This window comes from Procambarus clarkii, chromosome 1 (genome assembly GCF_040958095.1).
Source record: "Procambarus clarkii isolate CNS0578487 chromosome 1, FALCON_Pclarkii_2.0, whole genome shotgun sequence".
Taxonomy (NCBI): domain Eukaryota; kingdom Metazoa; phylum Arthropoda; class Malacostraca; order Decapoda; family Cambaridae; genus Procambarus; species Procambarus clarkii.
This window is the reverse complement of record NC_091150.1, coordinates 24,594,711-24,620,997: the sequence shown is the minus strand read 5'-3', so window position 1 is coordinate 24,620,997 and position 26,287 is coordinate 24,594,711. Positions and strand designations below refer to the sequence as shown.

Below are 26,287 nucleotides of genomic sequence, written 5' to 3'. Positions count from 1 at the left end.
CCAGCGTTGAATGTAATGAAACACCATTTTCTGGGTGAGCCCCGGAGGCTCCCTGGAGCTTATCGGGCTAATCTGTTATATTAGACCGGGATATAAGCTAAGGAGTTCAGACCTACCAGGGACCTAAAAAACCAGCGTTGAATGTAATGAAACACCATTTTCTGGGTGAGCCCCGGAGGCTCCCTGGAGCTTATCGGGCTAATCTGTTATATTAGACCGGGATATAAGCTAAGGAGTTCAGACCTACCAGGGACCAGCGCCAGAACCTGGCCCCTTCAGAGAGGTTTCTGGGAGCAATGGCACTGGAAAACCCTCTTGTGGTTGGGGTTTTCCTTATCTGCCATTGACCGGGGTTAGGTAAAGGTAGAAAGGTAGGCATGACAAAACAAACCCCACATGGTAAAAAACTAAAACAAAAAACCGAAGAGAGGTAGAAACTCCCTACACTCCCAAGGAAACAAGCAAACAAGCAAACATCACACTTTACTGCCGCGCCGATCGTCTACACACCCCTCCCCGCCCTGAGAGGGGAAGGGGGGAGCCCCGGACCTACCGCACTGGCTGCCAAGCTTCAGTTCGGAAGCGAAGCTTCAACCAATGTGAAAAAACCACCGACTGGTGGGAGGGAGGGTTGCCAGGGAGCCTCCGGGGCTCACCCAGAAAATGGTGTTTCATTACATTCAACGCAGGTTTTCTGTGGGGAGCCCCTACGGCTCCCTGGAGCTTCATACCCAAAGAGAAGGAAAAGAAACAGCTAACCCGGGAGGCAGCCGCCACAAACTCCGCAACGCGAAGCCGAGACAACACGATGCAACCTGCGACCCAAGGCAACTAGAATGCACAGGAGCAGACGCGCATAAAGAGTAGGCGGTAAAGAACCTGTGCGACCCTCAATTCCCTGAGCCCGAAATGAGCCCTAGACGTCACCGACACAGCAGCAAAAGCTGCAAACGTCCGAACAGCACGGGCGCAAAGACAGACCACAGGCTGGAAGACTGAAAAACTCTGCGGACGACCTGGAAGACCCGAACCCTGAAACAGGGAAATGAGGGGAACCGGATCAAACCAAAGCACATCCCCAGACACGGTACGCAGGTAACGGCTAAAAGCGCAACCGGACAACACAGGACGCACCCCCCGGCCAAACCAATCAAGCATCAATGTCCCAAGAACCCCTCTGGTAACCAGCCGTCTCGACTGTCGCCAGGACGGAAAAAGGCTGCACACGTACAAATCTACCACCAGTACCAAAGAGCTGAAACCTGAACCGAAGAGGCTACCACAAACTGAGGAAAAGGTAAGAAGGCACCCTGATCAAGGACCAGGACGGCGCAAGCGACGCATGAGAAGGCTGGAGGTGAAACAAAACACGAGAAAGCGTACGAAATGGGGTAGATGTGACGTCCACCCTGAACACAAGCCGGAGCGGCTCCGCCAGCGCCACATAAAACGAGGCAACAGTAGGAGCAACATCAAATAACTGTAGTCCTGAAAACCCAAGAAAGGACAAGACAACTCGATGCGAAAGAGAAGACAACGCACAAAGAGCAAGAAAAAGTGCATAGAAACACCAGGAACATCATACTGTCGCCAAGACGAAGCTCGCAGGTGGGACACCGTCAACAAGGCCACCTGAACACCACAGAGATAGTGATACCCGCGTCGAAATACCAGATGCGAAGAGCCGAGGAGAAGGCCGAACTAGTCACGTACAGGATCGATCCGACCTGCCAAAAGAGGCGGAGCCGCAGGAAAACGCCCCGGGTTCGGACACTATCAAGCAGCATATGAAAAGAAGCTTGGGCCGGCCACCAAGGAACCATAAGGACTGCTCTCGTGGGAATGGGCTGCAACCGAGCCAGAACCCGAAGCAACAGCTGGACCAGGAGAACAGGAACAGGTACCCCCACCTCGACCAGTCCTGCCGAAAAGCATCCAACGTGAACGCCTCGCAGGCGGGTAAGGGCGCCACATAAAATGGGCGACGCCTAGACCACGCCGACGTGAATAACGTCTATGGCCAGGGGTCCATACGTTCGGCAGAGCCAACGAAACGAGTCGGCGATGACTGGCCAATCCGCGAACAGAGGAATGAACTGAGACAGCTGTTTGCCAGGAAGCAGGACACACCCCGGACATGAAACTCACTGTTATCCATACCCTGAGAATCCAGCAAACGAGCTACTCCAAGGAACCAACCCCAAAGGTCAACACCTAAGAGAAACCCTGTGGTTCCGGCAAGAACCGCCAGAGAACAGTCCAAATGGAGCTGAATGGTTATCTTGAGGTTATCTTGAGATGATTTCGGGGCTTTAGTGTCCCCGCGGCCCGGTCTTCTACCAGGCCTCCACCCCCAGGAAGCAGCCCGTGACAGCTGACTAACACCCAGGTACCTATTTTACTGCTAGGTAACAGGGGCATAGGGTGAAAGAAACTCTGCCCATTGTTTCTCGCCGGCGCCTGGGATCGAACCCAGGACCACAGGATCACAAGTCCAGCGTGCTGTCCGCTCGGCTGACCGGCTCCCTGTGCAGACTGTGGTAGAGCACCGAGTGACCCAAACCCTCCAAAGCGCAAACCAGACAGCCACGAACTCCCGAACCGTGCTGTGAGCCCGACGGACAGACAGACTTCACCATCCCCGGCCGACCTGGTGAGCACTGGTCACAAAAGCTCCAGTCGAGAGATGACCCGTCCATGAACACATCGAGCGAAGGCTCGGGGAGGTGCCAAGGCACGGAACCCCGAAAACCCCAAAGAGGAAGCTGGTGACGCAGCACCAGCAGACGGGAACCCCAGAAGGATGGGGCGGATCGACCACGCCCAACGCACCCACCAAGATGACATGACGAAGCGCAAGGGAAGAAGCCCACCCCGCCAGCTCTGAACCCCCCAAAATGGGGTGAAGCCGTCCTCCACCGCCACCAGAGGCCGGAAGACAACCAAAAACGCCTACCAACGGCAGGACCATCTGAGAGTCAACAGAGCAAGCTGCTCCCCCAGCGCCCCTGTCAACAGAGAAGGGAACAGAGCCCCTTCCGAAAGAAAAAGGACACATACACACATATATATACATATCATGTATATACACATACACATACATATACACATACACACAAGGTATGTGACACACACGTGCATATGCACATACACATGTGCACACACACACACTGTACACATGTACATGCGTACACACATACACTTGAAAAGAAAATTACAAGCTGCCGGCAAGGCAAAAAACCAGCGCTGAATGTAATGAAACGCCATTTTCTGGGTGAGCCCCGGAGGCTCCCTGGAGCTTATCGGGCTAATGTATGTTATATTAGATTGGGACATTAACTAAGGAGTTCAGACCTACCAGGGACCAGCGCCAGAACCTGGCCCTTTCAGAGAGGTTTCAGGGAGCAATGGCCCTGGAAAACCCCTTTGTGGTTGGGGTTTTCCTTATCTGCCATCGACCGGGGTTAGGCACCAAGAAAGGTCGGCATAACAAAACAAATCCCACATGGTAAAAAACTAAAACAAAAAACCGAACAGAGAGGTAGAAACTCCCTACAATCACAAGGAAACAAGCAAACATCAAACTATACTGCCGCGTCGATGGTCCGCGCAGCCCTCCCCGCCCTGAGAGGGGGAGGGCGGAGCCCCAGACCTACCGCGCCGGCTGCCAAGCTTCAATTCGGACGCTAAGCTTCAACCAACGCGAAAAAACCGCCGACCGGTTGGAGGGAGGGTTGCCAGGGAGCCTCCGGGGCTCACCCAGAAATCGGCATTTCATTACATTCAACGCTGGTTTTCTGTGGGGAGCCCCTACAGCTCCCTGGAGCTTCATACCCAAAGAGAAGGAAAAGAAAGGGCTAACCTGAGAGGCGGCCGCCACAAACTCTGCAACGCAAAGCCGAGACAACAGGTCGCAACCTGCGACCCAAGGCAACAAGAACGCACAGGAGCAGACACGCATAAAGAATGGGCGGCTTAGAACCTGTGCGACCCTCAAAACCCTGCGCCCGAAATGAGCCCTAGACGTCGCCAACACAGCAGCAAAAGATGCAAACATCTGAACAGCACGGGCACAAAGACAGACCGCAGGCTGGAAGAATGAAAAACTCTGCAGACGACCTGGGAGACCTGAGCCCTGAAAACAAGGAACGAGGGGAACCGGATCAACTACAGCGCATCCCCAGACACGGTACGCAGGCAACGGCAAAAAGCGCAACCGGACAACACAGGACGCACCCCTGGCCAAACCAATCAAGCATCAAAAACCCCAGAACCCCTCCAGAAAGCAGCAGTCTCGACCGTCGCCAGGACAGAGAAAGGCTGCACACGTACAAATCTACCACCAGTACCAAAGAGCAGAAACCTAAACCGAAGGGGCTACCACAAACTGAGGAGGAGATAAGAAGGCATCCTGTTCAAGGACCAGGACAGCTCAGGCAACGCATGAACAGGCCGGAGGTGAAACAAGACACTAGAAAGCGTACGAAACGTCGTACTGTCGCCAAGACGAAGCTCGCAGGTGGGACACCGTCAACAAAGCCACCTGAACACCATAGAGATGGTGATACCCTCGTCAAAATACCAGACGTGAAGAGCCAAGGAGAAGGCTGAACCAGTCACGTACAGGACCGATTCGACCTGCCGAAAGAAGCGGAGCCGCGGGAAAACGCCCTGGGTTCAGACACCTATTAATTAATAACACTTTCCTGGATTTTCGACTTGGAATTACGGGCGTTTTCCCTAACCGCTTGTTGGATCACGACGTAAATTTACGGTGCGGTTTAAAATATTTGTAAAAAATCCAGTTTAAATCCGATTTACTTGGGGTTTGTTTCAAACTCCGCGCCATGAAATTCCCGTTCTCTCGGGTAGGCCGCAAGTCACGTCGGCCTACTGGGTCACGTGACAGGCCGTGACCCAGTGATCCGTCACGTGATCGGATCTCTCTCCCCTCAGCCGCCAAACTCGCACGTTTTCAAGGATTATTACCCGTTTGTGTGTGTTTATAACCCACTAAATTCATCAATAATGGATCCAGCACCAGGCCCAAGCGATGTTTCGGCTACAGGAGCCTCAGAATCAAGTTGAAAAGACAGGATTACCGCCATCTATAGGAGGTTTGCTGGTATGAGGCTCACTCCCACCAAGATTCCCAATGTCTTGGATGCCTTTGATCAAGCTGAAAATGAACGAAGTGATGCAGAAGGTGAGGATGTAGAAGAAGAATTTGAAATTGGGGGCCGTAGACCCCTTGGGGATGATTCAACAGAGGATGAGACTGAAAGCCAAACTGAGGAGGAGGAGGAGGGGGCGAGTTGCGGGCGACAAGCGAGTTGTCTCTATGATTACCAACCTACACAATGCAGACACAAAGAAAGTTCAGAAAAGAAAACGAGTTCGCAGGGCAGATGGAACAGTAAGACTACAGCAGGTTGTGGTGAACTAACCACAGGCAATTGTTGACTACAATAAGTTCATGAAGGGTGTTGACCACTTTGATCAAATGGTAAAGTATTACCATTTCACCAGGAAATGTCACAAGTGGACCAAGAAAATAACATTTTATTTCTTGCAAATGGCATTGCAAAACGCTTATGCATTGTACAAGGCCAACACAGATGATCGAAGGAAACTAACTGCTCCAGTTCCATGAAGTTGCTATTTGGTCTTTATTGAAATTTGACAAGGCAGAGTGGCCTGCAACAACTACACCATCTCCGCATCTAGTTCATGCTCCAGACATAAATGATGACACTGGTCCTGTGTATCCTGCTGCTGACCCGTCAACACCTGGCCCGTCGGGTGTGAGGCGCCCTCTCTTCACGTCTACACCTAGTGCTGAAGCTAAATCTGATGAAGATAACTCATATTCCACATTAGTGTTTGAAAACAATAGTGAGAGCGACGATTCAGACAGTAGTTTATTGCCAACCCAGAGACAACAGCGACGTGTTGTTATAGCAGAGACTCGCCTGAACTATAAATTGAAACATGAGCTGGTAAAAATCCCCAAACGTCGCAGGTGTGAAGTGTGTGCAAAGTCGGGTATCAGGAAGGAAACTGGTATAGCGTGCAAGACATGCGATGTTCCACTTTGCGTCATACCTTGTTACACCACTTATCACAGGAAAAGGGTGTATTGGGTGGACAAGAAATAACCACCCGCACCAGCTTCACTCCACCTAGGAACATCTGTTGAGCAACTTCAGGAATCAGTACCTGAAGGAGGTGGAGTGGAGATAAAATGCTCAACTTATTTTACTACAATCGTCTTTGCTTTGGTAAGTACACATAATTGTCTTAGATTATTTCAGTATTGTAGTCTATTTTCTTAGGAATATTTTGATACCTAAATGAGAACTGTAGCACGAAAACTAAAGTAAGTATACACGAAACAAGAGAAACTTTTTTTGTGGGTGTTGCGGGTGTTGCGGGTGTGAGTTGGAGTGTCAAGAGCGGGTTCCGGTTGTGTGTTTTCCGTCATCTCTACAGCTGTGAATTCCAAGGAATTGTATTTGATATGCATATGTCTGTGTAGGGAATTTTATTCCGAACACTATACAAAAGAAAAAAACGGTGTGAAACAAGTATAAACTTGAAAAACATGAGCAAAGTAAAAACTTTTGACGCTCACGGGTACAAACACACATAAGATTTTATTCACCGCAAATTTATTTGACGCTGTGTTGGCCAACTCTACCCATGTTCTTATAGAACTTTCTATTGCGAACACATTGCTATAAAAATGAAATACGTAGCTCCAGAAATAATGTCAGGACAGTGAAATAAGTATAAACATTCAAAGCGCTGCATCACACCAGTGTCGTCACTGCTGAAATCACGGCTAACGCTTCGCCCAGTTCCCACACTCGTGCGGGTCACCCGATACCATAATTAGACATTGATAGGCATATGTCTGGGTGGGGAATTTTATTGCGAGTTCAGTGATATCAAAATGAGCGCTGTAGGATGACTGTGAGGCTGGCAACAAACGAAAGAGTATGAACATTTACTTCCTGTTTGGGTGTCACGGCGAGTCATCTTCGTGTTTATTTACTTCGTGGTGGGATACCAAATGCTTGGGTGACATTTTATGCATATGATCTTGTAGAGAATTTTATTGCCAACGCATTGATACCAAAATGAAAAACGTAGCTCGAGAATTGATGTTAGGAGCGTGAAAAGATTATACACTTTTTTGTGTTTACGCTTGAGCGCCCAGAACACCGCGCGCACAACCCGCTTTATTTTCAGCAAGTGCCGCGCGCACTAAAGTGTTAAGCAGCATCTGAAAACAAGGCTGGGCCGGCCACCAAGGAACCATAAGGACTGCTCTTGAGGGAATGGGCTGCAACCGAGCCAGAACCCGAAGCAACAGCTGGACCGGGAGAGGAGGAACAGGTACTCCCACCTCGACCAGTCCTGCCGAAAAAGCATCCACCGTGAATGTCACTCTGGTGGGTAAGGGCACCACATAAAATGGCTACACCTAGTCCATGCCGACGCAAAGACGTCCATGGCCAGGAGTCCATATGTCTGACAGAGCCAACAAAACGAGTCAGCGAAGACTGGCCAATCCGCGAACAGAGGAAGGAACCGAGACAGCCGTCCGCCAGGACGCAGGACACCCCTCGGACATGAACCTCCCAGTTAGCCAAACCCCGAGAATCCAGCAAACGAGCCACTACAGAACCAACCCCAAAGGTCAATACCTAAGAGAAACCCTGTGGTTCCGGCAAGAACCGCAAGAGAACAGTCCGAACGGAGCTGAAGGGTAGAGCACTGAGTGACCCAAACCCTCTGAAGTGCAAACCAGACAGCCACGAACTCCCAAACCATGCTGTAAACCTGACGGACGGACAGACTCCACTATCCCCGGCCAACCTGGTGAGCACTGGTCACCAAGCCGCAGCCGAGAGATGACCCGTCCGTGAACACATCAAGCGAAGGCTCGGGGAGGTGCCAAGGCACGGAACCCCGAAAACCCCAAAGAGGAAGCTGGTGACACAGCACCAACACAAGATTCCAGGAGGAAGGAACCCAACAAATGCAAGAGGTGGAAGGGGAGTCTCCGAAGGAACCAAACAGACGCCGAAGCCAAACCCAACCCCGCGGGCAGACCAGCACGTCAAAGTTCAGACTCCCGCACAACTGCTCAAGCAACCGCTGAGCAACCCGGGATCCCCTCATGAACAGCCGGAGGCGGGACCACAGCTGCAGTAACACTTCTGGAGGGAAAGACAATGAGTTGCCCAATAGCCCTAAACAAGGCTCAGGTCCGAACCTGGGACGGAAACAGATGGAATGGCCTCCAGATCACCAGGAAACCAAACCCGGCGATCTGGAAAGAACCACACCCCTGGCAAGCAGACAAGGGGACTGACTGGGAGCCCACACCAGCCAGTCGTCGAGGTAGGCCAGACACCGAATCTCAAGCAGACTCAGAGAGGGCACTAAGATCCGGTAAAGATGCAAAAATTACACCACGTGCAAAATACAAAATAGGGAAGGCAACAAAAAACAGCAAGCCTGACGCCCCACCACCAACTGTGCCAGTCCCAGAAAACTCGGAGAGTAACGTGCCAAGAAGTGACCTGGAGGTCCAGGGCCACCATCCAGGCACCCGGCCCCAACAGTCCTCTGAGGAGGACATAGAATCCAAGGTGCAGACTGAAAAAGTCCAGAAGAACCGCAGATGCGAAAGGCCTATGACCGCAAAGAGCAGACAGGAACCCCAGAAGGATGGGGCGGATTGACCACGTCCAACGCACCCACTAAGATGACATGACGAAGCGCAGGGGAAGAAGCCCACTCCGCCAGCTCTGAACCCCCCCCCCCCAAAGAGGGAGAATCCCCCAGTGCCCCGTCAACAGAGAAGGGAACAGAACCCCTTCCGAAAGAAAAGTACACACACAGATACATAAGGTACGTGACACACGCGCATATACACGTGGACACACACACGTGTGTATACACATGTACACACACACACACAGCGTAAACATGTACATGCGTACACACATGTGTAAGCCACCTACAAAATTCTCAGGGAAATTGACAGGGTGGACAAAGACAAACTCTTCAGCACAGGTGGAACATGAACACGGGGACACAGGTGGGAACTTAGTACCCAGATGAGCCACAGAGATGTTAGAAAGAATTTTTCAGCGTCAGAGTAGTTAATAAATGGAATGAATTAGGCAGTGATGTGGTGGAGGCTGACTCCATACACAGTTTCAAATGTAGATATGATAGAGCCCAGTAGGCTCAGGAATCTGTACACCAGTTGATTGACAGTTGAGAGGCGGGACTAAAGAGCCAAAGCACAACTCCCGCAAGCACAATTAGGTAAGTACAATTAGGTAAGTACACATACATTGGAAAAGAAAGTACAAGTCGCCGACCAGTGAGCAGAGCACACCACAACGGCCAGGCAAAGAAGGCACAAAACTGCATCAAAAGGCCCACCTCGACAACAAAACCTCAAAGTCCCAGCACGACCACAACATGTACCAAGACCCAAAAAGATCAGTCTGCAAGCCAGGAAGACCCCCGGAACTCCTGAAGGCAGAAACCGGATCACATGAGGAAACAAAGCCCCCTGAACCCACAAAAGGGGCCCAAGAGGAAGAAACCTCTGGAACGAAACCAAAGAACCAAAAGGAACCCAGAATCGAACCAGGGGGAGCCCAAACCACCACATTTGCCGGCGGAGAACACCACAGAAAGGCAAAGCACAGCCCCCAGACAGAACCCCCTGGGAAACAGTCATAACAGACCGAAAACTGAGGGACAAGGTGTGGGAGCAAGTATAACAGCCAGGGACACTGAGCCCAAACCCCAGGGCCCAGTTCCAAAACAGACAAAAAAGGGAAACCTGGTGTAAATCAACACCCAAACGTACCCAGAGGAACAGGAAACGGGCAGAAAACACCAGAAAAGCAAAGAAACGACAACAGGAGAATAAAACCCATGAAAAAAGGTTGAAAAACTCACCCCAGACGCTCGCTCGCACACCCAGTCGCATGTAAACAAACTGCAACGCCGCCCTGGTGGCCACGCCGGGAAACCGGCAGACGAAAATAGCCGGCAGCAGGGGCTGTGGCCGACGCTAAAGATAGAAAAACACGCCAGCAAAAATGGGAAGCAAGCAGATTGGATGGGCGAAAAACCCCGACAGGGCCAAACCACCCCAGAACTGTTAGCAGGCATCCCCCACAGCCCCGGGAACCAACAACAGAGGCCCCGGGGCAGAGCCGTCCACCAAGCCCTCCCCCCCTTAAAGAAAAGCAAGAGTCCATGGGAAAGGCAGCAAGAAAGGGCCGCTGGTAAGATCCAGAAGCCTTGGCAGGAGGAACAGGCTCGAAAACCTCCGTCTCCCAACCCGAACGGGGCAGCCCCCGAAAACCGCTCGAGTCTCTGCCCCAACTAAACCCTGCCCCGACCCCGAAACCCGCAGACGGTCCGGAGCTGGGAACAGGGATGGAAAGGAGCGAATAGCACCTAACCAAAACGGAGCGGCCTCAGGGCATCCGAGTGGGGAAACCAACCTAGCATGTTGGAGCAACCTAGCTTGCAACACGGACGCCACCTGTACTCTGAACAGTAATAACATCAGGAGAGTACTGGAGAACAAGCAGAGAACCACTCGCAAGACTCCGGGTCAAGGTGTCAGTGACCCAACAGGCAGCATGACGGAGGTAAAAATGGCGACTGTCACCCGGAAACAAGGGCACAGCAACCAACGATCCCGTACAAGATGGGGTGGTACCCAGAAGACACATTCAATGGTCCCCCGAGCCCAGACAGGGGTTTCCAGGGCCCATAGGGGTAACAACTATGGGAAGCCCGGGCAAGGTGTTGCTAACCGGTTAAGAAACCCAAACATAACAAGAGGGTAGAGGATAGCACTGAAAACCCCTGATCAGCACTGAAGTCACCTGATCCCCAACAGATGGTGAGAGATTCGAGGCAGAACCGAACCAGCCCTGCCATGGACAAATCGAGCATAGGAAGAGGCGGAGCTGCGGGAAAACCGTGGGTGTGAACACCGAGCAAGCAGAGACGGAAACCCAGGCCGGCAAGGAACCAGATGGAACGTCTGCTGTACAGAAAACTTCCCAAATGCTAGCAAGCTCGCCAGGAGATTGGAGACACTGTGGTTCCGACGTGAGACTCATGAGAAGTGACACCGCGAGATCAAGAAAATGCCAACTGGCAGAGTAAGCCCGGAAAATCAGGAACTCAAATCCGGCAAGCCTGGAAAGAACCAACCTGGGCGAGCAGAAACGCACCTCCTGGGAGGAACCCCCAGGACCCCTGAAGGACCAACAAGTCTGGCAAAGGATGACACTTGGAAGTCGCCAGCAGAAAAACACTGAAACACAGACTCCACAACCAGCAAGGACAAAATTGCAATGAAAAAAGAAAAGCCAGGGCCCAGGCCGAGGCCAACAAGGAAGCGAGCACCGCAAGCCAAAACGCAAAGCGAAAAGCGGGGACACCTCATCCCACTAGAGCGGCGAACGCAGCCCCAGCAGGGCAGAACGAAGCACCCAATACCAAGTAAGGTATGAGGAGAACACACCAGGATGGGAACAGCACAAAACAAAAATGCACCGCCTGAAAATGAACACAAAGAAAAAGGCCGGAGCCTGGGCCTGAAACCTCGCACCTCCCGGCCCAACGAAAAGAAACTGCAGGGGCAGGAGAGGAAGAACGGAAGCTACATCCTCCTGCATACAGGGCAACTCAGAAGCTGGAAGTGCCAAACAAGGAGAAGATGAAAACTCAGGACCAGAACCCAACACAGGGGCGGTGCAAAAGCAGGGAACTGATAATGAACAAAGTCCAACCTAGCATTAGTAGAGCCAAGAAGCACATACTAAAACACACAACAATATGTAGAAGAAAATGTGAAAAAACAGAAAATGCAAGAAAAAACAGAAAAACAGTCCAAGCACCAGCAGCTAGGGACAAGAGTGTAGAAGGAAGATGAGGAACGAAGAAGACAGGCAGCAATCGGGAACGAAGAAGACAGGCAACAATCGGGAACGAAAGGGACATGACCAACTACACACAGAGAATCCAATGTATATGGAAGGGCTCAGCCAGGCACTGCACGACTGTCAAGGAATGAGTGTCCAAGATACAACAACGACAGACAGGGCCAAGCCCCACAGTGTAACAAAGAACACAGACAAACAAGGAAGGCCACAGGAAGAAACACACAATGGGCCAAACAAAACCCCAACACTCATCCAAAAACCACGAACTAGCGCCTGGCCGAAAGAGATGCCCAACCACAAACTCTCCTGCAGAGCGTAGGCACTAACGTGCCATGACACATCTTAGCCGAGAATATTCTGGGAGCATCGCTAGTGGAATAAGGCCAGAGCTACACGTGAAGGAGAAAAGTAGAATAGAGGCGAATGTGGCGCCCCACACCCATATGCAGAGAAAAACTAGGAGTCCTCCCCGTGTTGGTAAACCAGAACACACCCCAGTATCTACGGGGCTCGGTATCTACTGGAGAGATATGAGGAATGAGAGAGGCGAAGCACCTGAGAGAGAACGCGGAACACCAACACTTGTGTACACAGCACAAACCAAAAGTGGAAGCAGGGAAGACCCCCTTAATTATAGACCAGTATCATTGACAAGTATAATAGTCAAAATATTGGAAAAAATAATTAAATCTAAATGGGTAGAACACCTGGAGAGAAATGATATAATATCAGACAGACAGTATGGTTTTCGATCTGGAAGATCCTGTGTATCGAATTTACTCAGTTTCTATGATCGAGCAACAGAGATATTACAGGAAAGAGATGGTTGGGTTGACTGCATCCATCTGGACCTAAAAAAGGCTTTTGACAGAGTTCCACATAAGAGGTTGTTCTGGAAACTGGAAAATATTGGAGGAGTGACAGGTACGCTTCTAACATGGATGAAAAATTTTCTGACTGATAGAAAAATGAGGGCTGTGATCAGAGGCAATGTATCGGAATGGAGAAATGTCACAAGTGGAGTACCACAGGGTTCAGTTCTTGCACCAGTGATGTTTATTGTCTACATAAATGATCTACCAGTTGGTATACAGAATTATATGAACATGTTTGCTAATGATGCTAAGATAATAGGAAGAATAAGAAACTTAGATGATTGTCATGCCCTTCAAGAAGACCTGGACCAAATAAGTACATGGAGCGTCACTTGGCAAATGGAATTTAATGTTAATAAATGCCATGTTATGGAATGTGGAATAGGAGAACATAGACCCCACACAACCTATATATTATGTGAGAAATCTTTAAAGAATTCTGATAAAGAAAGAGATCTAGGGGTGGTTGTAGATAGAAAACTATCACCTGAGGACCACATAAAGAATATTGTGCGAGGAGCTTATGCCACGCTTTCTAACTTCAGAATTGCTTTTAAATACATGGATGGCAATATACTAAAGAAATTGTTCACGACTTTTGTTCGGCCAAAGCTAGAATATGCAGCAGTTGTGTGGTGCCCATATCTTAAGAAGCACATCAACAGACTGGAAAAGGTGCAAAGACATGCTACTAAGTGGCTCCCAGAACTGAAGGGCAAGAGCTACAAGGAGAGGTTAGAGGCATTAAATATGCCAAAACTAGAAGACAGAAGAAAAAGAGGTGATATGATCACTACATACAAAATAGTAACAGGAATTGATAAAATTGATAGGGAAGATTTCCTGAGACCTGGAACTTTAAGAACAAGAGGTCATAGATAAAAACTAGCTAAACACAGATGCCGTAGAAATATAAGAAAATTCACTTTCGCAAACAGAGTGGTAGACGGTTGGAACAAGTTAGGGGAGAAGGTGGTGGAGGCCAAGACCGTCAGTAGTTTCAAAGCGTTATATGACAAAGAGTGCTGGGAAGACGGGACACCACGAGCGTAGCTCTCATCCTGTAACTACACTTAGGTAATTACACTTAGGTAATTACACCATCCATAAACAAAACAAACTCCACGGTGCATGTGCAGGACGCATGAGGTCCAAACCACACAACCCGCCTAGCAGGGAGGGCACCAATAAGGAGTATTTAAGGAATATTAGCAGTGCAGAGACAGAACACGGATAGAAGATATAAGTACAAAAGAACGAGACAGTACCGAAAACCAAGATAAAGCACGGAAGAGGACCAACGAGTCCTAGAAAGAACTGGAGGTAGTCCTAGAAAGGCCTCACTGGAAGACAACAGACATTCCAATAATACGGAAAGAATCGAAGACCTTCCCGATCCTTTGAGATCCTACAGAAGCAAGCACAAAATCACAAAGGCTTATAAAAACACAGTCGCACCCGAGACTTAAGGTCATGCAGAACCCCGATATGAGGGGAACACGACCTCGACATGATGGACAAGTCCTGTCACAGAGAAGAAGGGTGAGAAAACAGAGAAGAATACCCACCAACAGAACGGAACCAACTGACCCGTATGGACAAGGAACCAAACCAGTGGAGGGGCCAACGCCCAACAACTCGTACGCAGAGGGAGGAAAGGAAAACCCCAACTCCCCATAACAGCAAACCCCGCTTAGAAGGTAGAAAGCCCCGGCGGGGTTCAACGGGGGGCCTGAGGCCCTCCAAGTCAGCCCCTCCCCAAGCTCGGAAATCTCCATGGCAAGACCCGGGGCCGAGCTGTCCCCCCAAAGCCCCAGCCTCACAAGAAAAAGCCGGAGCAGCTGGTTAAGTACTAAGAAAGGGAGCCCACTGGCAGATCTATACATCACGGCTCGAGGAACAAGCTCGAAGGCCTCCGTCGCTACCCCCCTGAAGGGGAAATCCCTGAGACTGCCCGAGTCTCAAGACCATTGAAACCCCGCCCTGACCCCGAACTCACAGACGGTGAGGATCTGAATGCAGAGAGGAAGGAGGGAACCAGACTAAACCACAACAGGGGGAAAAGACATGGGGGGCATGGACGGAAACAAAACCGAAGCAACCAACACCCCCCAAGCCCCGTCACAACAACCAAAACGAGGCAGCCTCAGGGCTTCCGGAGCAACCTAGCGCGTTGCAACCACCTGAACCCAACGTGCAATGCTCGTGCTGCCTGCACCCGCATAGTCAGCATAGGACTGGGTAACCGAGTCACAAACAAGCAACAAAACTCACAGGACTCCGGGTCGAAGGTGCCACCGACCCAACAGGCAACTGACAGAGGCAAAAACAATGAGAGTCACCCTGAGACAAGGGGGACAGAGCAGCCCTCGAACTCGTACAAAGCAAGAGGGGACTCAGGGTTCACATCCACTGGACCCACGCACCCCCAAGGGGATTCCTAGGGTCCTGAGACAGAACTCACGCTCAGGGAAGCCCAGGCAGGGTACTGCTAACTGGCGCCCAAGTCTACCACACAACTTTCTAAGAACTGAACACCCGGAATGTGTACACTCACAGGAACCAAGCAGGGGGAGCCACCAGAATAGAGAAGAATACTGAGTACACAGGGGGCAAAAACCAAGGCAGACCCCCACCAGGCAGGCAAAGAAAAAGAAAAAGAAAACCCCGCAAGAGTACAGCGTACCCAGGCGGAACAGAATCAGCCGGCTATGATTGGTGAAAAGAAACTGCACAGTACCCTGCACCCCTTACCAGTGCAAACTACCCCATCCCTTAAGGCAAACAAGGGAGACAGAACACCCTAGCACACAAAGGGCGGTCAAAAACCGAGCAGTAAACGGCCAAGCAGAGGCAGAACCCAAGGAACTTGTGGAAGGTGGCCCCAAGCCCGAAGGGCAGTACAGCATCCACTCGATTTAAAGACCTACATGGGGCTGTACCCAGGTCGTTATTTCCGGAGCTCTGGTATTTCCGAAGTTGTTGAAGTGTCGCTAATATTTCGAGTAACATTCGGGTAAGATATATTTTACATAACTAAAATGAAATAAAGTTCATTGTGTAATTGCGCTCGAAGTTAGTTCCCGTGCTAATGCCCTTTCTATCATAGAATACAATTAGTAATTCCATCATATGACAAGTTGGCTCACACAAGTGGACAAGTGGACCACACAACAAGTGAACCATATTAACCAAACACCTCCCTCCCTCACCCCTATTCTTTCCTCAACCCCCCCCCCCCATCTTCCCTCCCTCCCTCAACCCTACTCTTCCCTCCATAAAACCATAAAACAAGTTAATGATTAATAATGTATAGTAATATACAAAAATTAACATTTTGTCATGAATATTTTACAACTAAGATTAAAATTTTTAATATAGTGTGGGTGAGAGGTTTGGCAACCATCGCCTGGTCAGCAACACGCCTCCCTCACCACTCCACCAACACTCTCGCTCCCTCCCTCCCTCCCTCCCTCACCACCACCACCATCACTGCTCTCCCTGCCTCCCTCACCGCTCTCCCTGCCTCCCTCACCACTCTCCCTGCCTCCCTCACCACTCTCCCTGCCTCCCTCACCACCACCACTCTCCCTGCCTCCCTCACCACCACCAATCTCCCTGCCTTTCCCACTCAATGCCTCCCTCCCTCAGTGCCTTGGAGGTCGGTGGACTGTTGCCATGTGAGGGGCCGCCAATACCAAAACAAACCCAATACCGACTTACGGTTATATCGACCGCCAGACATTATATATGAGGCTCCAGATACCGGTTTCCCAAACCGGTCGTTATTACCGGCAGATCGGCATAAAAGAGGTCATTAAATTGAGGGGATACTGTACTTACTGGGCACCTAGGGAAGGTAACCCTAGGCGCATGCAGCCCGAGTACTGAAGAATTACTCCTGGCTTGCACACTCCCTATATGACAGCCACCACGCCACAAGGCACAGAGCTGAGACTAAAACTGGAGCCAGAGCACATGACTTCTGCCTAGCGCATCAACCTCAGAACTGGGGTCTTGGGTTGCCGGTGCAAGGGGTCTGGGGTTCCCTCTTCCCCCTCCCGGGAAGGGGGGAGTTGCGTAGACGACAGTGGGGCGATGTGGTGACGTCATGCTCGTTAGCTCGTTTTTATTTTGGGAGTTCTGTTTACTAGTTTGGCTCTCAATAGCAATTTCCTAACCAGAATAAGGGTTGGTTTTGGGATGCTTACCTTCCTGGGCGCCTAACCTGGTCGATGGCAGACATAGAATGCTTCCAACCACATGGGGGTTTCTATAGGCCATTGCTCCTTATGCCTCTCTCTGAGGGGGCCAGGTTGTGGCTCATGGTCCCTGGTAAGCCTAAGAACTCCATACACATGACTGATGCCAAAGTCTGACATTAGCAACATCAGCCTGGATAGCTCTGGGGAGCCGATGGGGTTCCCCCCCAGAAAATTGGATTTTTAAAGAACATTTTAATTTGGGATACAGCGTGCGTCCTCGCCCAGACTGAGTACTGTATATTCACATAAGGATGCATTATGAGTTATCAGCCAGGCAAAGTGTTAATTAATACTTTGCCTGGCCGATAACCTTCTGCATTAACTTGACCGATTACCTTTTGCCTGTTAACAATCTTAGAAAAAAGAAATTCTTGCGCCTAGTGGTGTTCCAAGCTATAATCCCAAGTGCCGTCTAGGAGTTATGGCTACATTTTCTACAATTTTTTTTTGTAGTGCCACTTTTACCTCCACTACATCTCTTCCCATTTCATATCATATTTTAATAATATATTTGTACAAATATTTTGTACTTGATTTTGTTGGCTGACAGGCAATAACTTCCAAATTTTTAAGATGGGCAATAATTAAGTATTTTTAGAACATTTTGTATTTTATTTTCATGGTTATTATAGCATCAATCCTTTATCCATGTGTAGTACTGGATTAACTTACACCAAAATCAAACAACTATAACAATTCCAAACAAATGGAAAAACATGGGCATGTTATCGAACCCCTGGACTGCGCACCTGTTTTTGGCTAAAATTTCATGGTGCAGTTGTTAAGGACATATATGTTGTTGTTTTTATAAATGTTCAGGTAAAGTTAATGTCAAAATGTTTCCAAATTCAATCATTTTCATTTTAAATCACAAAGAGCAATGAAACAACCGAACCTGAGAGATAATCGTCTTCTTTATGACCATCCCCGCCATAGCTGCTTGCTCTGCCTGGTCTGTGGGTTGATCAATGTCCTCTGGTCTGGATTTCAATGAAGCAAGCTTTATCTCATCACTGCTGAGCACTGTGAGTGTGTCTTCTAACATGGGCTGGCTAGTGAAGGTCAGTTTGATACGACCATTAACTATTCCACCTGCGTAAATATTTCAGGGTAAAATAGTACAGTATTCATAGGAATAGAAAAAGAAAGCTCAAATAAATAATTTACTATACAGTATTAATTTTAAGTTACAGAACTGAATATATAGTATATCATAATTATTTTACATTCATGAAATAACAGTACAATGGTACCTCGGAATACGAGTGTCCCTGTATACGAGTTTTTCAGAATACGGACAGGATTTGCTCGGAAAATTTATATCAGAATACGAGCATTGCCTCGAAAGACGAGGGTGTTGATAAGCGTACAGGCCAACCTAGCACGTGGTGACATGGCTATTGCCCCCTCAGTTTACCAATGCCTTGCACCTAGTGACTATCCCGCCTGATTTCTTCACAAGGATTTACTGTGTTTTGTTGGATTTTTGGCCATTTGACCATAAAAGTTGTTATTATATATCTCACCATGGGTCCCAAGAAAGCCAGTGGTAAGGATCAAGGCAAGAAAGCACATGTGAGGATGACAATAGAGGAAAAACAAGAGATCATTCGGAAGCATGAAAATGGTACACGTGTAGTTGAACTTGGTAGGCAGTACAACAAAGCCACGTCAACGATATGCACTATACTTGGCAAGAAAAAGGACATAATGAGTGCTAAAGTGGCAAAAGGCGTAAGAATAATCACAAAACAAAGACCACAAATACTTGAGGAAGTGGAAAAGTTGTTATTAATTTTGATACACAACAAGGATTTAGCAGGTGATAGTGTTTCAGAGGCCATCATTTGTGAGAAAGCCAGGGTATTGCACGAAGACCTTGTAAAGAAAACCCCTGGAAAGAATGCAGATACGATAGACTTTAAGGCAAGCTGGGGATGGTTTGACAAATTTGGAAAAAGAAGTGGTATTTATAGTGTTGTGAGGCATGGGAAGGCTGCCAGCTCAGACAAACCAGCGGCTGAAAGATTTATTGAAGAATTTAAAGTTTGCAGAGGCTGAGGGATACCTACCGCAACAAGTGTTTAATTGTGATGAGACAGGACTGTTCTCGAAAAGATTGCCGAAGAGGGCATACATTACCAAGGAGGAAAAATCATTGCCTGAACACAAGCATATGAAAGATAGGTTTACGCTTGTGCTGTGTTCAAATGTGAGTGGCGATTTGAAAATTAAACCCTTGCTTGTGTATCATTCTGAAAATCCAAGGGTTTTCAAACAATATAAAGTGCAGAAAATCCAAATGTGTGTCATGTGGAGGGCTAATAAAAGGGCATGGGTGACTAGGATTTTTTTTTTTCGGAGTGGGTGAATGAAGTGGTGTGCCCTGTCATAGAAAAATATCTGCAGGAGAAACATTTGCCACTCAAGGCCCTGCTTCTCCTCGACAATGCTCCTGCTCATCCTCCAAGCTTGGAAGATGAATTGTTGCACAGATACAGTAATTTTCTCACAGTAAAGTTCCTTCCTCATAACACCACTCCTCTAATTCAGCCTATGAACCAGAAAATCATAGCAAATTTTAAGAAACTTTATGAAAGGGCACTTTTCTGGAAATGTTTTGAAGTGACTGAAGCCACAAAACTCACCCTCAAAGAGTTCTGGAAACACCATTTTAACATTTGTAGTGCTTTAAAACTCGTTGACAAAGCCTGGCAAGAAGTGACTCAAAGAACCTTGATCTCTGGCTGGAGAAAATTGTGGCCTGAATGTGTGACAGAACTAGACTTTGAGGGGTTTGAGCCTGTAAATGAAATGCCTATTGTTCAGGAAATTGTTACTCTGGGCCGGCAAATGGGCTTGGAATTGAATGGTGATGATGAGGAGGAGTTGGTGGAAGAACACAACAAAGAACTGACCACCGAAGAACTCCAAGCCCTTCAAAAGAAACAGCAAGAAGACCCAGCTGAGGATGTTTCTCCAGTGGAGGAGGAGGAGGCAGTAGCGAATGTCCCTTCTGCAACCATTAAGAAGTAGTGTCAGATGTGGGAAGAAATGCAAACTTTTATTGAAACGATTCACCCAGAGAAAGCTGTAGTAGGGAGTTGCACTAATCTTTTCAATGACAATGTGATACCTCACTACAGATAAATGTTGCGAAGAAGGGAAAACAATAGTCAATGGACCTCTTTGTGAGAAAATCGAGCAGTGAGCCACAACCAGGACCTAGTGGTATGCAGGCAAAACGTGCCAGAGAATGCACCACAGAGAGGTCCTCACTGCCTGAGGACCAGAAAATGGCGTTTCATTACATTCAACGCTGGTTTTCTGTGGAGAGCCCCTTCGGCTCCCCAGAGCTACCTAACCAAAGTCAAAGAAAAAGAGGGACTTACCCAGGAGGCAGTCGTCACTCGCTCCTCAACTCGAAGTCGAGACAAATGGCTGCAACCTGCGACCCAAGACTACACACGCCCGAGAAGGCCCAGGAACATAAACGAGATATCGTGCAGCCAGGAACCTGTTCGACCTCCATAAGCCCCGTGACCGAATGTCAGCCCAGGACATATTCCCAAAAACAGCAGCCAAAGCCGCGAACTTACGAACGTCGTGGGCACTGGGAAAGACCGCAGGCTGGCTGGACCGAATAATCCTGCGGACGACCTGGGAGAACCGCACCTTGGAACAAGGGAAGAAGAACAGGAAGAAAGGGGAACCAGGTCCACCCAAAGCGCGTCCCCTACCACGGAGGCCGTGGCGCACAGATATCGGCAAAGAGCCGCAACTGGACACAAAACATGATGCACCCCTGGCACAGGGGTGCCGGCACAGCACGAAACGAGGCGACAGTATTTGGCACAAGATGACGGTCCTGAAACAGCTAAGAGAGAAAGGACAAAACCCCATCAGAATTGAAGACAAGCTATGAAGAGACAAAAAATTGCCAAAAGAGCCTGCCAGGAAATTTCATACTGCCGTTTAGACAAAACTCGCAGGTGGGACATCATCAACTAAGCCACCTGATCGCCATACAAGTGGTGATACACCCACGTCAAAGAGACCAGATGCGAAGAGTGGAGAAGGAGATCAAACCAACCACGTAACGTACCGGACCGATCTGCTGAAAGAGGTGGAGCCGCAGGAAGACTCTAGGGTTCGGACAGCGAGGAAGAAGCGCCTGAAACCAAGGCTGGCCCGGCCACCAAGGAGCCAACAGGACTACTCTCCCTTGGCAAGTCTCCAACCAAGCCAGGATCTGGAGCAACAACCGAACCGGAGGGCGGAGGGCAGAGGTACAGGTAACTCCAACTCGACCAGTCCAGCACAAGGCATCGAGCCCGACGGCCTTGCAATCTGGGAAGGGTGCTTCAAACTGGAAGACGCCTCGACCACGCCAATGCGAATAGGTCCACCTCTGGGCGCCCGTACGTCCGGCAGAGCCAACTGAACGAGTCGGCGTTGACCGTCCATTTCCTGGAAAGGGGAATGAACCGAGACAGGCTGTACGCCAGGACGTTTGACACCCCCTGAACATGAACCGCCAGGAGAGCCAAACTGAAAACTCAGCAGACGAGTCACCCGAAGCGATCAGCCCCAAAGAACCAAGGACCGATTCAAACCCCCGCAGTTCAGGCAATGAATCACCGGGGAGCAGTCCAAATGGAGCCAGATCGTTGCCCCTCGAGCGACCCAAATCCTCTGAAGTGAATGCCACTCCACCACAAACTCCCTCGCCATGCTGTCAGCTTGATGGAAGGACGGACCCCACCAACCCTGGCCGGCCTGGTGAGCACTTGTCACAAAACCCCAGCCGAGAGACGACGCATCCACGAACACATCGAGCGAGGGCTCGGGGAGGTGCCACAGAACAGAACCCCGAAAAACCCGCAGAGGAAGCCAGGGACGCAGCAGCCGACACAAGGCTCCCGGGATCCGAACCCATCGATCACGAGAGCGGCGGAAGGGATGACCCCGCAGAAACCAGAACATCCACCGAAACCAGATCCGACCTGATGGGTAGACCATCACGGCGAAGTTCAAGCTCCCTCACAACCGCTCGAACAACCGACGTGTGACCCGGGTGCCTTCCAGAAACAGCCGGAGGTGGGACTACACCTATAACAGCGTCACAAGAGAGAGAGACAAGGAAGAGGTCCGAGAGTCCCACACAAGACCCAGCCAGCTGGAGCGGCTCCGCCAGCACCACCCAATACAAGGCGACAGTACATGGTCCCAGAACAACTCCGAAGGGAAGACAAGCCAACCCTATCAGAAACCAAAGGACCCTTCACAGTGATAGGAAAACCGGAAGGACCGCCAGGAAAACCACACACCACCCCCGAAACGAAACACGCAGGTGGGAGACAAACAACGAACCCACCAGCAAGCACCGACACGAGAAACGAGAGACAAAAACCTCAGACACGAAAACTTGAGGGAAAGAACGAACCAGCCCTGTACAGAGCAGGACCGATCTGCAAAAAGAGGTGGAGCCGCAGGAAGACCCACCTGACCGAAACTGAGGAAAGCAGCAGGTCTCACCAAGGCAGGCAAAAACCAAAAGGAACAGCCGCCAGGGAAACAAGGAACCCAGCCCCAGCGAGCCGAAAAGAACCAACCCTGGCGAGCAGAAACCCCCTGTCCGGGAGGAACCCCCCCCCCCCCCAGGACCCCTGAAGGTCCAAGGCCAAACACCAAGGAGCCAGGACCCAGGCAGTGGCCAATGAAGAAAACGAGCACCACGAACGAAAGCGTAAAAAGCAAAACAAAAAACAGAGACCCCACAACCCAAAGGAGCAACATAACCAGCTCTAGCAGGAAAGAATGAAGGACACATCCCGGAGGCATCTATGAGGAGAACTACGCAGGACGCGAACCACAGACGAACTAGAGACTAGAACTAGAGACGAAGTGGAAAAAATGCTCAAGGAGCTCGGTAAGAACAAAGCAGCTGGCCCAGATGGCGTTTCACCATGGGTTCTGAGAGAATGTGCATCTGAGCTCAGCATTCCACTTCACCTGATCTTTCAGGCATCCCTGTGTACAGGAATCGTAGCAGACGGGTGGAAACAGGCTAACATAGTTCCAATCTACAAAAGTGGCAGCAGGGAAGACCCCCTCAATTATAGACCTGTATCATTGACAAGTGTAATAGTGAAAGTATTGGAAAAACTAATCAAAACTAAATGGGTAGAACACCTAGAGAGAAATGATATAATATCAGACAGACAGTATGGTTTTCGATCTGGAAGATCCTGTGTATCGAATTTACTCAGTTTCTATGATCGAGCCACAGAGATATTACAGGAAAGAGATGGTTGGGTTGACTGCATCTATCTGGACCTAAAAAAGGCTTTCGACAGAGTTCCACATAAGAGGTTGTTCTGGAAACTGGAAAATATTGGAGGGGTGACAGGTAAGCTTCTATCATGGATGAAAAATTTTCTGACTGATAGAAAAATGAGGGCAGTAATCAGAGGCAATGTATCAGAATGGAGAAATGTCACAAGTGGAGTACCACAGGGTTCAGTTCTTGCACCAGTGATGTTTATTGTGTACATAAATGATCTACCAGTTGGTATACAGAATTATATGAACATGTTTGCTGATGATGCTAAGATAATAGGAAGGATAAGAAATTTAGATGACTGTCATGCCCTTCAAGAAGACCTGGACAAAATAAGTATATGGAGCACCACTTGGCAAATGGAATTTAATGTTAATAAATGTCATGTTATGGAATGTGGAATAGGAGAACATAGACCCCACACAACCTATATATTATGTGAGAAATCTTTAAAGAATTCTGATAAAGAAAGAGATCTAGGAGTGGTTCTAGATAGAAAACTATCACCTGAGGACCACATAAAGAATATTGTGCAAGGAGCCTATGCTATGCTTTCTAACTTCAGAATTGCATTTAAATACATGGATGGCGATATACTAAAGAAATTGTTCATGACTTTTGTTAGGCCAAAGCTAGAATATGCAGCTGTTGTGTGGTGCCCATATCTTAAGAAGCACATCAACAAACTGGAAAAGGTGCAAAGACATGCTACTAAGTGGCTCCCAGAACTGAAGGGCAAGAGCTACGAGGAGAGGTTAGAAGCATTAAATATGCCAAAACTAGAAGACAGAAGAAAAAGAGGTGATATGATCACTACATACAAAATAGTAACAGGAATTGATAAAATCGACAGGGAAGACTTCCTGAGACCTGGAATTTCAAGAACAAGAGGTCATAGATTTAAACTAGCTAAACACAGATGCCGAAGAAATATAAGAAAATTCACCTTCGCAAATAGAGTGGTAGACGGTTGGAACAAGTTAAGTGAGCAGGTGGTGGAGGCCAAGACCGTCAGTAGTTTCAAAGCGTTATATGACAAAGAGTGCTGGGAAGACGGGACACCACGAGCATAGCTCTCATCCTGTAACTACACTTAGGTAATTACACTTAGGTAATTACAGGAAAGCAAACACACACACACATTCCGGAAAAGGAACAAAGAAAAACCAGAGCCAGGACCGGAACCCAGCTACCTGTTCCAAGAAAAGGAACAAGTAAGGCAGGAGCAGTGGACCAAAAGTCCACAACTACCCACAGACAGTGCAACAACGAAGCCTGCAGTAAGCTACAAAGAAAAAGCGTAGGAACTCAGTACCAAAACGAACACCAGGGTAGTCCAAAAGCAGGGAACTGAACATGGACAGAGGCCCACCCGAGCACCCAATATCAGGATAGTCAATAAGCACCGACCCAGATAGTCAAGTGTAGCATAGAAGGAGGAAAAATGGAAACAGGCAAGGAAAACCCCGAATACGAACCAAGGAGTGGCCGGGAATGCAATGCACACGACCAACCACAAAATTTGTAGTGGAGGGCGCACATACCAGAGGAACGTCATGGATATCTGGGTGCAGCCAGTCACCGAAGATAGGCAAGGAATGAGCGTCCAGATAGGAAAAGACCCAGGTGCTGACAACGAAACCAAAAGCACCGAAATGCGGGGCAGACCCCACAGGACAACAAAGAACAAGCTACACGGACAAAGGAAAGTCACTGAAGACACACGCAGGGTGACCAAACACAACACACAAAACCTAACACCCTTGTTAGGAGCCATCGACGCAACCCCGCCAAGCGGAGAAGTGACAGAGTAAACAAGGATGGAGCAGTGACCAAGGGTGGCACATGCACAAGATGATACAGGAGGAAGCTGAGTACCCAAACGAGCCATAGACATGAAAAAAACCTGATCAATGTCAGAGGAGATAGGAAGCAGAAAGCACTAGGAAGTGATGTGGTGGAGGCAGACTCCACCTACAGGGGTAAACGTAGATAAGACAGAGCCCACGAGGCTCTGGAAACCGCACAACCGGCGACTGACAGGAGAGAGGCGGGGCCAAAGAGCCAGAGCTCAACCTCTGCAAGCACAACTAGGCAAGTACCCCACCAAAAGTCGAGAACCAGCACCTGGCCGACCGAAGCGCCAGACATGACAATCTCACCTGCAGAGCAGAGACACGACCGTGCCACAACGCAGTCGAGCCAAGTAACATACCAGGATTATCGCTAGAGGTGCGCTCGAACGCCATGCATACTAGAGGCAGTAGGCATTGTATGTACTATTACCTGAATAAAATTTGGAAGTTTAAGGTGAAAGACGTCCAGAGGCGCGCGCCCAGCAGAAGACGAGGAGCAGTACAGAGGGGGAGGAGGCATCACTCCGAGCCTCTCCTCACCTGAAAGCAGAGGAAAGAACGAAGTGATGCCCCCCCATATATAACATCCAGAACAACCCCAGCATCTAGAGGGCTATGAATGGAGGGAAAAAACGAGTATGAAGCCGTAGAAAACTGAGAAACGACGCGGAACACACGAGCACCCCGGCCCCAGCGCGTGAGGTACGAAACACCAGGCGGACACACATATTGTACATACACATAACGTACAGACACATTGTATAAACACATCGTACAAACACCAGGAAGGTGCACGTAACGAAGATTGGAGAGACGACTTGAAAACAAAAAAAGGCGAAACCGAAGCGAAAGAAGACAGAGGACAGAAGGAAACCAACGAGGCTGACAAAGGACTAGAGGAAAACCACATCAGTAGTCAACAGACGTTCCAATAATATTG

General features: G+C 49.2%; 1 protein-coding gene across 1 annotated transcript in view; it reads right to left on the bottom strand.

Annotated features, from left to right (window-relative positions):
- The window catches only part of Cap-D3 (Chromosome associated protein D3), a 276,731-nt gene that overhangs the window by 28,750 nt on the left and 221,694 nt on the right, over positions 1-26,287 (bottom strand). Inside the window, 1 exon segment of the mRNA XM_069323213.1 lies at positions 18,044-18,240. Within this exon segment, the coding sequence (XP_069179314.1) occupies positions 18,044-18,240 (197 nt within the window).